The sequence below is a fragment of the Pyrus communis genome, chromosome 8, assembly GCF_963583255.1.
Source record: "Pyrus communis chromosome 8, drPyrComm1.1, whole genome shotgun sequence".
Classification (NCBI taxonomy): Eukaryota; Viridiplantae; Streptophyta; class Magnoliopsida; order Rosales; family Rosaceae; genus Pyrus; species Pyrus communis.
This window is the reverse complement of record NC_084810.1, coordinates 19760495-19771280: the sequence shown is the minus strand read 5'-3', so window position 1 is coordinate 19771280 and position 10786 is coordinate 19760495. Positions and strand designations below refer to the sequence as shown.

Below are 10786 nucleotides of genomic sequence, written 5' to 3'. Positions count from 1 at the left end.
TGACAATAAAAGAAAACCTGGACAGAAAGATGTAATGCATTAAACAACTCTACTACGGTACTACCAGAAGCTACCAGATCACAATTTGTACGAAATAAGTGCAAATACGTTTGTTGCCTTCTTAAGCTTCAGCAGTGCAATGTGACATAGAAAAGACGGCTAAACAGCCAAAATGGTTTATGAGATTGAAAATCAATAGAAATGGTCCTTGAGATTGTCCACCATCCATCATTTTGGTCCTTATGTTAAAAACTCCGTTAAGTGTCCTGGTACTCTTGGCCGGAAGTTTGGGCAATTTTCAAAGCTTCATAACTCAATCATTTCTGAACCAAATTCGACCCATAATATATTAAAATGAAGATAGGAAAGTGTAGAACAAGATTATACCATTTGTAACCCAATTGTTGCCTAATATGCCCGGAAAATAGCCTCAAAGTTGACTGGTCCGCGGAAAAACTGGAAAACTCGCCGGAAACTAAGTAAACTTTAAACGTTCATAACTTCTTCAATACTCAACGAAATCGAGTGATTCAAAAATTAAAATCATACTTCTCAACGAGACCAAGAGAAGGGTACCTTTCTTGGTGGTTAACTCGCGGTGGTTTGGCTGGAACACAGCTCGAAATTTGCTAACTCATTTTCGAGTTAGCCAACTTTCGAGCCATTTTTCGGCCAAACCACGATGAGTTAGCTGTCAAGAAAGGTACCTTTCTCTTCCTCTCGTCAAGAAATATGATTTTTGTTTTCAAATCACTCAATTTTGTTGAGTATTGAAGAAGTTATGAACGTTTAAAATTTACCCAGTTTCCGACGAGTTTTCCAGTTTTCCCGCAAACCAGTCAACTTTGAGGCTGTTTTCCGGTTATCTCCGGTAACCATTGGGCTTCAATTTGAGTATAATCTTGTTCTACACCTTCCTATCTTCATTTTGATATATTATGGGTCGAACTTGGTTAAGAACTGATTGAGTTATGAAGTTTTGAACATTGTCCAAACTTCCGGTCAAGAGCTCCAGGACACTTAATGGAGTTTTTAACGGAATGATCAAAATGATGGATGGTGGACAATCTCAGGGACCATTTTGGCTATTTAGCCGTTATGACCAAGGGTCTCAAAAGACGAGGGGTAGTAACCTGGGATATCACTCAACCAGTGGCAACGAACTCGCTTGACGTCTCTACGGGTATAGAACCTGGAAATCACTCAACCAGGGACAACGAAATTACTCACGTCGCTAATCATGGATTTGCTCAACACGACCAAACCTCACTCTTGATTTAAGTAAGGAGAAAACTCTCTTCTTATATTACTTTTCTTTTTAATTCACTAATTGGCTACCTTAAAGATACATTTGGAGCCCCTTAAATTGGGAGATTACAAAGCATTGGTAGAGTAAATATTTAATAATAGGATAGTTACTAGGCAACTCATAAAAGAGAAGGTGACAAAAAATTTGGGAGATGAGAAGTCATGAAAGCCTTAAATGTATTTGTTCTTCATGCACTGCATCATTCTTATCTTCTTGAAAAAAAACTTATCCTCGAGTTTCCTTTGATTTTTTTTTTCCTCGATCTTTTGGATGACCTTTCAATTTTTTTTTTTTTTTTTACAGAACAGCCACAATAGCAAAAGCAAATCCAAAGCTGTCAAGTTGTTCCGTCCCACAAAAAATTCCTTTGAACTCCACCTCCATGCATGCTATTCCAAAGCAAGTACACCATAGTTACTCTTTATGAAGCTGCATGTAAAATGTTTCCGCCATTGTACTCATATTATGTGGATAACCCCAATCCACAAAGCCTTCTCTCCTAGCAGAAAATAAACTTCTGGATGAGCCACATCAACGGTAAACTCGTCGTCATTATCATATTTGTCATAAATTGGTGGAGAATTCCAATCGACAAAACTAATCTCTTCAATGATGTGATCTTAAAACAGATTGATAATCATAGCCATGATCTTTAACTACAGTGGAAAACCTGCTCTGATGCCACTTGACATAGAAAAGACCAAGGGTCTCAAAAAGACAAGGGGTAGTAACTTGGAAATCACTCAACCAACGGCAACGGATTCACTCGACATCTCTACGGGTACAGAATTTGGGAATCACTCGACTAGAGGCAACGGAATCACTCACATCACTAATCGTGGATTCATTCGACATGACCAAGTCTCACACTTGATTTTAAGGAAGGAGAAAACTCACTCTCTTCTTGGATTAATTTTAATTCACTAATTAACTACCTTAAAATACATTTGGAGATCTTTAAATCGGGAGATTACAAAGCATTGGTAGAGTACATATTTAATAGTAGAACAGTTACTAGGCAATTTAATTAAAAGTTAAGGTGACAATTAAAGGTTTTGAGAGATGAGAAGTCACTAAAGCCTTAAATATATTTGTTCCCCATGCACTGCATCAGGATGACAACTGAAACCTGATCTGCTAGTATTACATCAAACGATGGCCACATGACCAGCATGCAGAGAGCAACAAAAAGGCACCGTATACATGCACACAAAGCATTGAGTCGATAGAATATATGTCGGGGTAGGAAGGCACCGTATAAAGTAACTGGAAAGACACCTGTGAAACCAAATGAGAGTAAAACATCAAACAATGCTTGATCTTGAATGACAGTTGATCAACGCGAAACTGACAGAAAGTAAAAACGAAAGAAAGGAAAACATATTCTATTTGTTCCCACTTTTATAGATTCAAACGGCCTAAAGGAAGTGAAACGTATAAACCCCCTTCTCATCCCAAGGCCTAACATCCATTTACATACGTAATACCTTATTTGATGAAGCTCCCATTTACCATATTAGAATGTGAGCATTCAACCCAAAATCAATTTGCAACAGATGGAGAGGCCCAAGATAATGAAAACACTTATGCAAGGCTTTCATTCCTCGACGTGAGATTCACACCCTTTACAGGCAGGTCTGTAATTTTAAACATGTTTCTCATAGATTACACTCAGGCGGACTACATGGTGTGAAATTATTTCTCCCTAAAACAATCCATACTATTTTCTGTGCACAAAAAGAACAAAAATAAAAGTATTATTTCTTCTCTTACATTTAAGCTGGGCACCACCTAAATCTTCCATTAAAACTCACAAACAGAAATTACAATCTCCTTTCTGCAACTTCATCTATTTATTAAAGGTTTGTCTCCAGTATTCCGAACTAGTGGATAGTCCCACTTTTTATCCATTTGATTGGCTAGTAAGAAAAAAAAAAAGTATTTCCTCAATTCAGTTTATGCGTTAAATAGGTTTTCGTTGGGTTACCATTTGCTTTGCCTTTTGTCTATTCATCACAAATCGTGTTCCTTTTTTTGGGGAGTTTGTTTGTGTTCTGTGTTTTGAGACAAGTTTTGCATCTCTGTAAATCGTTTCTCCCCAATTGTCATCGGCTTTCCGACCAATTTTTGGTGCGGTCTGCGTGCGATCCTTGCTCAGATCATCGTAAAAAAAAAAAAAAAAACTATTTAACTCAGGCAAGTTCTGCAACCCTTATATGAGAGTTGTAATTTCGAATTTGCATTGATTTGAACGAAACCCTAGCAGTTTGATTTTATGCTGAGTTATGGCAGTTTGTCGAGGCTTTGTCGGCTAAGAGCGGATTTTGCGTTTGGTTTACTCCGCTGATAAATCTGAGATTTAACAGGAGTTCGAAGGCTACTGTTGGTTTGGGTATGTATTCCCTGCTTTCATTCCTTCCTAATTGTATATGGATTTCCTATTTAAATAAAGCAGGGAACTAATCAATTAATGCGTGTTTTAATTCCATTATTCCTAATGTTTTAACAGCTTTGTTTATTGTTGAGTTTTGTTGGTGAATCGACTGTTCTTTTATTGATAGCATTTGGTAATAAAGCTTCAATAATTCAAGCTTTATTCCCTTTTTTTACTTAATATTTCAAGTTTACATTCAATCTTTACTAACATTTTTGCTCAGGGGAATTAGTTGTTACCAATGTAGATAATGACCGTCTTCTTTTGACTTAATTTAGAATACATGACTAATCCCTTCCCTGATCATTGAGGGATTTACTTCAATATCTAAAAGTATTAACCAAGACGTTCCCATTACAAATCTATCATGTTCGCATGGCTTAATTCATCCAAAAAACATTTGGTAATAGAGAAATTGTTAAATTTATCCATATATCATTTTTATTGGTTATTGGCTCCATTTAACAATTCCTCTGTTTCTATAGTCTTCTTTCATTTAGCTAAAGCATGTGAGACAAGTACATCTTTGGTGGGAACATCTTTGTTTATACTTTCAGTCATCCATTTTAAACCCCTCAGTGATCAGCACAGTCATTAGCCATGTATTACGACTAAAAGCCAATACAAGAAAGTCTTTACCTACAAATTCGAAACAGTTGATTCTTCTGAGAAGGAAGAATGGAAATGATGATCGTTTGTCCGAATTATGCCAGTTGAAATAACTAAGCAACTTATACCTCTGTACTATACAGAAATAGCGAACTAAACGTATCTGATCCATTTTTATATACCGTCTCCTTCTATTAACAATATTATTATTCAATTCGATTAAACAATGCTTCAGTTATAGATCAAATTTTTTTCCAAAGATGCATCAGTATAAGATTTTCGATTAGAAACCAACACGATTTCATTAGTGATAACACTGAAACTATACAATTACTATTTGCTAAATATTACTTCTGATATATGAGGTTCCTGAAGAAAAATGCTAAAGCATATTGTTAGCCTAGATTTATACTTCTTATTACTTTCGTGCAGTGTTTGATTCCTTAGTTTCCAGCTCTGAAAACAATTTGATACATACAAGTTTATTCCTGCTTACTGTTATTTTACAGCATAACCAGTTTTTGTGTAAAGCTTTGCCTCCAATCATCATTCATTTCAAGGTACACCATTCTACCACCATCTTTTATTTGCTTTGATAAAATTATTTGTCAGCTGTTTAACTTATTAACAAGAACAATATTATTTCTACCCTTAGTTAAATATTAAATACCTAAACACTTTCATCCGCGATAACTATCAATTTACACACTTAACGACCTTCACAAACTCACATTTGAATCAACATTTTTTTACACCCTACAACACAAATTTAACCTTTGGATTACAAATACATTGTTTCTTACAATTGCTCCATTACCAAAACAAAGCTGTACCATCTGTTATTTCTATATATTTTTTTCCTTCCTGTAAATACGATGAATTCACATATAGATTTGTAAAACTTTTTGCAAATTTTATGCATACACTTTTAAAACCCACGGAAACGCGCGGACACAATTACTAGTTATAGCTAAACCCTATAAAACTCTTATCACAACCAACCCTACCAAAATCTCCCTTGCGAGTATATAACCAAAATATGGGGATGCATGTCACAAAACCTCTACAAATATTGGCGTACTTTAAGGCCGACAGCGTACCACAAAACCCGGTAGGACATACATCATGAACCTGATAAAATAGACGTCCTTGGCAAGAAGATCGATGCCAGAACATTATTAACAATGATGCGATGAGTAGAATAAACCATAGGAACAATTTCCTTAAGCCGCAGTTTATTCTTTAAACCCTAAACAGAGACGGAGCCATGTGGAGGACGGGCTCCTAATTAGCCGAGTAGTACTACAAAAAAATGGCATAAAAGGTACAGTACTCTAGCCACTAAGCCTTCTTTTAATCCTACAAATTTGGTACTCATAATAATCAAGGAACCACACGCTATGTAGGTGCCTAACAAATATCTTCATAATAATCAAGGAACCACACGCTCCCCAAATTCCCTACAATAAACCCTAACGCAAGGAACATATAAAACCATGGAAATTGATGCTCATTGTCTGCGTCTTCATTGTTTTTATCATCTGCATCAATGTCCTTGTTATGTTGGCACTTATTCGGAAGCCGGAGGCCGCAAAGTTTCGGATTCCCTTCAAATGCAGAAGCATTGAAGCTTTTGAGCTGTGTGCTTGTTGGTATTGGACCTTCGAGATTATTGTATGAGACATTAAACTCTTTCAAGAAATTCAGGCTTGCCAATGATGACGGGACTTTTCAGGACAAATCATTTGCAAAGAGATCCAAAGTCTCTACTTCTTTTAGGTTTACTTATTTTGTCCGGATTACTGCCACAGAAGTTGTTCGTGCCTAGAACCAACCCTTGGAGAAGCCTCAATTGACCGATTGGAAAGTAAGACAATGTATGCTGTAAAAAATTGAATCTTCAGGCGGACCAGAATAGGCAGGCATTTCAAGATCGTAATGGTCTATATATGCTTGTAGTAGGTTCAGACACCAAACTTGGTAGTGTACAAAGTTCCTTTGGAAATTCACCATTAATCAACTTGCTTTCCAAGTATATATGAAACAGCCTCGGAAGACTTCCCACCAAGTCTCGAGAAATGAAGCGTGGAGATATCTGACAAGAGAACTATCACAGCCACCAAATCTGCAGAGGAACGTTGCACAAGTCAACCAGACAAGAATCCCTCAATTGTCTCCACTCAGCCAAGATCTTCTTCATCATAATAAACTCGCTGATTGTATTACATTAATTGTATTATTACTTACCTGTAACTGTTGTACAAAAGTCAATGATGTACAAAAGTCAATTATCTCAGTTGGCGATTTCAATTTCAAGATGTTCTTGAGATTCATGGTCTCTTGAAGACACTATGGCCTATAATTCTAAACCCTCCAAAAAGCTCAACGACGGCTCCGTCAAGCCCGCCTACTCTCAAGGCAAACTGGTCCTCGGTTTTATTAAAGCAGCTTGTTCCTCCCCCATCAAGCCTATCCTGCTTTCTTGCACCACTGCCTATGACGCCCAGTCACTCTTGGGGAAGCATCTCTAAGACTCGCATTCGCAGAATTCAAGACCAACTCCGTAACTTGAAGAAAACTCCCGAGAAACCTATGAGTGACTACTTACTGCATGCTCGAAGTCTTTCTGATTCTCTTCACTATGCTAGTTCTACCATCATTGACGATGAGCTCGTCAAATCTATTCTTGACGGTCTTGGTGAAGAATACAAGGAGTTTAAGGCATGGGTTCGTATTCGCATTACCTGCGTCGATGGAGACAAGGGAAACAAAAAGAGAGAAAGGAGGCATCCGGCCAAAGAATGGAACTTTTATAGAAATTAAGGGTAACTAATCCAATGGGAAAATGTTCCTACAACGAAGCATTTTACATACAAGAAACGCCATCTCTCATGTACACCGCTAAAAAAAAAAAAAAAAAAAAAAAGAAAAAGAGAAGAAAAGGCAGAAATTCTCTTTGTATGAATATTGAGGATGGCAGTAGTACCTGTTATCTTCTATGATGCAAAAATTGATAACCAGGCACATCATCTACAAGACCACAAAAATGGTATTGGCCGCTTTATTCTTTAACCTAATCCTCCGGCTCAGTCTCTCTCTGGCCTGTCACCTCCAATCTGCGTTATATCATCATCACTCTTCAATCTTGGAGAAGATGGACCCCATTTCGAGGTTTGACCTGGATCGGTTCGGGGGTCATATTTCTGGGATGCAAGGTAATGCAGCGCTGTAACTATGTCGGTTATGACAGGCCGCATATTGGGCTGCTCTTGAACGCACATCGCAGCAATGGCAAGAGCTTGGTATAATCCCCTGACTGGATACTGACCTTGAAGCAACGGGTCCACCATTAATGAGAATTTCTTCCGGTCTCTGAACATGGGTCTTGCCTGAAAACAATGTAACGGTTAAGGATACACAACCAGTTCTGAAACCAAACTACTGGTAAATTATATCCAGCCTCTTGGGCGGTTGGATATCGAAGAAGAGAGTGCAACTAGAGCTATCTTACCCATGCTACCAGGTTCTGCTCTCTGACGGGTTTTGTATTATCAATAGCTTTCCTTCCTGTGATAAGCTCCAAAAGAACAACCCCAAAGCTATAAACATCTGATTTGAAAGTCAGCTGACCTGTCATGGCATAATCCGGTGCACAATACCCATACGTACCCATAACCCTAGTAGAAACATGAGTTTTATCTCCACTGGGACCTACTTTAGCCAAGCCAAAATCCGAAAGCTTTGGATGATACCCCTCACCAAGCAAAATGTTTGAGCATTTCAGGTCACGGTATATAACAGGGGGCTGCATTTTCTCATGCAGATACTCTAAACCCCTTGCAGCACCAGCTGCTATCTTCATTCTTGTATTCCAGTCAAGCACCTTACTTCCGGGCGAAAGACCTGAAAAGCAAAACAAATGTGATACTTAATTCAAACACATTGCGATAATAAGGGGCAGATGTAAAAGAAAGTGAAATGGTAATCTCGATCATACAACAAGAGCAGGATTTTGGATTGTTTCAGCTGCATACCATGCAAATGGTTTTCCAAAGATCCTAATGGCATATATTCATAAACCAATAGCCTCTGCTCTCCCTCGGCGCAGAATCCAAGCAGTTTGACAAGATTAGGGTGGTCAGCCAAACTAAGCGTCAATACTTCGACAACAAATTCCCTAAGTCCTTGGCATCCATTACGATCAAGCTGTTTAATAGCAACATCCTAGAACCACAACAATAGCAAACTCGGGTCAGTCCTTGAGCTTATAAGTCATTTACTAAATGAAACTCAAGGAACAAAACACATTTTTTGATACAATGGCATAAAAGGGTACGAGTAATGTCCCAGCAGAATTCAATTCCACATACAAGTTCAAACAGTTGAAAACAATTGTAACAATTTGAGTTAAAAACGCTCGATTTAATGATAGAACTAACTTTCACATAATCACTACGGACCTGATTAATTTTCTCCAAGTAACCCTTGTAAACTTTTCCAAATCCTCCTTCACCTACAAAGCAATCAGACCTGAAATTGCCAGTTGCTGCTGCAAGTTCAGCAAATGTAAATGTCTGTGCCCGCTTGCCAGTGGTTTTTCCATCGTTGGAACCCTCTATTATTTTCAACTCCTTTACATCCAACGACAACTGGTCATCCTTCATCGCCTCCTCCTTTTTTACACCCAGTTCCTTTTTCACACCCAATTCTTTTTTCTCATTCCCATTCATATTCACTTCACGGATCAAAACGGGCAAATATACATGAGATTTGAGAATGCCAAGAAAAAAGACAAAATACAGCACATGGTAACCAAAATCCAAAAATTCGACATCGACTAATTCTATCAATTTATGGGGTGAAATATCGGAGTCATGCAATTCTAAATGCAAACAAAGAATACAAACTGACAAAATTCGAAACTAAAAGGAGTGTGGAATATAGATTGGACCTTCCTAACCAAGCAAAGAAACAAACAAAATGAATGAGCAACAGTCTGTCTCAATGAACAGCAACAGGAATCAAATTAAATTTATTAATTTAGCACCAGATGAGAAAATTAACAATTTAACATAAACCCAGATGAACAAAAAGGATTAAAATTTCATATATGTGATTAAATCCCATTTCACTAGACAAAAATTCAGCCATAATTCTTTCCTCATCCACTGCAAAATTTCAAAAATTGACACTAATCTCATGGCAAAGAATGGCCATTCAAAACCAAATTCAAAAAATTCAACCCAAGAATTATATAAGTAAAAAAATGGAAGAAATTCAAGAACTCATACAATGGATGAAATTTAATGGCTTTTATTCACAGATTGAAAGACACGCATAAACCCAGGTAGGGTAAAGAGTACTACCCACAAAATTCAAACAGATTTAGAAAAAGGAAAGAAAATTATCAAATTATAACATCCAAAAATAAAACCCACAATGCCAAAAATAAAATAAAATCATCCAAAAAAATCAAATACGATCATATAAAACATGGGTTTTATTCAATGACCCCAGAATTAAATCAAATAATTTCGGAAAAGAATTCTTACCTTGATGATTGGGTTTGTTGGTGTTGAAATGGGTAGTTTTCTTCTCTGATTCTTTGGTTGATTTCTTCGACCAGCAAAAGCAGCTCATCGTCTTCCCCTTTTTCTTTTCTTCTTGTGCTCACTGCTTTTTATCTCAACTGGCGCACAAAAACAGAGCACCCAAAAAAAAGCATAGAAAACCAGCCAACCAAGAAAACAGAGCAGAATGAAAGAAGAAGAAAGAAAGGAGAAGGCGTTTGCAAAACTCAGACACAAAGTGACAGACTCTTTGTACTTTTTTGTGACCCTATTCTTCAATTTATATGGGGGAGGGGCTGGTTTGTGATGCAAATTAACCGCAAAATAAATTCCATTTTTTACCGATTAAAGATTGCCACGTCATTAATTTATTTTTCAACACTGTTTCTCATATGTTTACTTACCGCGTCTCTAATGGACGTGAATTCTACATTCGATGTTTATTGACAAGTAGATTACGCAGTGTCATACATGTAATGTTGCTATGTTTAGAATTATAATTATAATTCAACTGATACGAGGTGTATCAGATAAGTATACAATGTGCCTGATTTGTACACGATGTGTATCGTAATGGATTCCATTTCCTATTCTATGTTTTATGATAAGGATGATATTTATGTTCAACGTTTCTTGACAAGTAAACGCGCCATACATTACATGTAGCATTATTCAACTTTGAAATTATATTTATAATTCGATTAATATGGTGTGTATGTATATAGTTTGGATATAGTTTTCATTCGACTTGTATACGATGTGTATTTGATATAACATGTTTAACTTTCCTTTTATATTTAGCAAAAAACAAAAACAATATCTCTTTAACTAGGTATGCAATTTACATGCCTCGAGAATGCGTCT

The 10786-nt window shown here is 37.0% G+C and overlaps 1 protein-coding gene across 1 annotated transcript; it reads right to left on the bottom strand.

The window, feature by feature from the left end:
* Window positions 1-6936: 6936 nt before the first annotated feature.
* On the bottom strand, window positions 6937-10161 carry LOC137742801 (probable serine/threonine-protein kinase PBL5). Its single transcript, XM_068482755.1, has 5 exons — window positions 9905-10161; window positions 8813-9087; window positions 8387-8576; window positions 7864-8255; window positions 6937-7741 (listed from the first exon to the last, which is right to left on the bottom strand). The coding sequence occupies exons 1-5, from the start codon at window positions 9990-9992 to the stop codon at window positions 7439-7441; spliced, it is 1248 nt and encodes a 415-aa protein (XP_068338856.1). The 5' UTR covers window positions 9993-10161; the 3' UTR covers window positions 6937-7438.
* Window positions 10162-10786: the final 625 nt, after the last annotated feature.

Bases quoted from the DNA above. Each gene is read 5' to 3' on its own strand.
- LOC137742801 (XM_068482755.1), bottom strand. From the start codon at position 9,992: ATGAGCTGCTTTTGCTGGTCGAAGAAATCAACCAAAGAATCAGAGAAG. The intron at 8,577-8,812 runs GTCCGTAGTGAT...TTGTGGTTCTAG, and splicing joins ACTTGGAGAAAATTAATCAG to GATGTTGCTATTAAACAGCT. The intron at 8,256-8,386 runs GTATGCAGCTGA...TTTGCTTTTCAG, and splicing joins TTTGGAAAACCATTTGCATG to GTCTTTCGCCCGGAAGTAAG.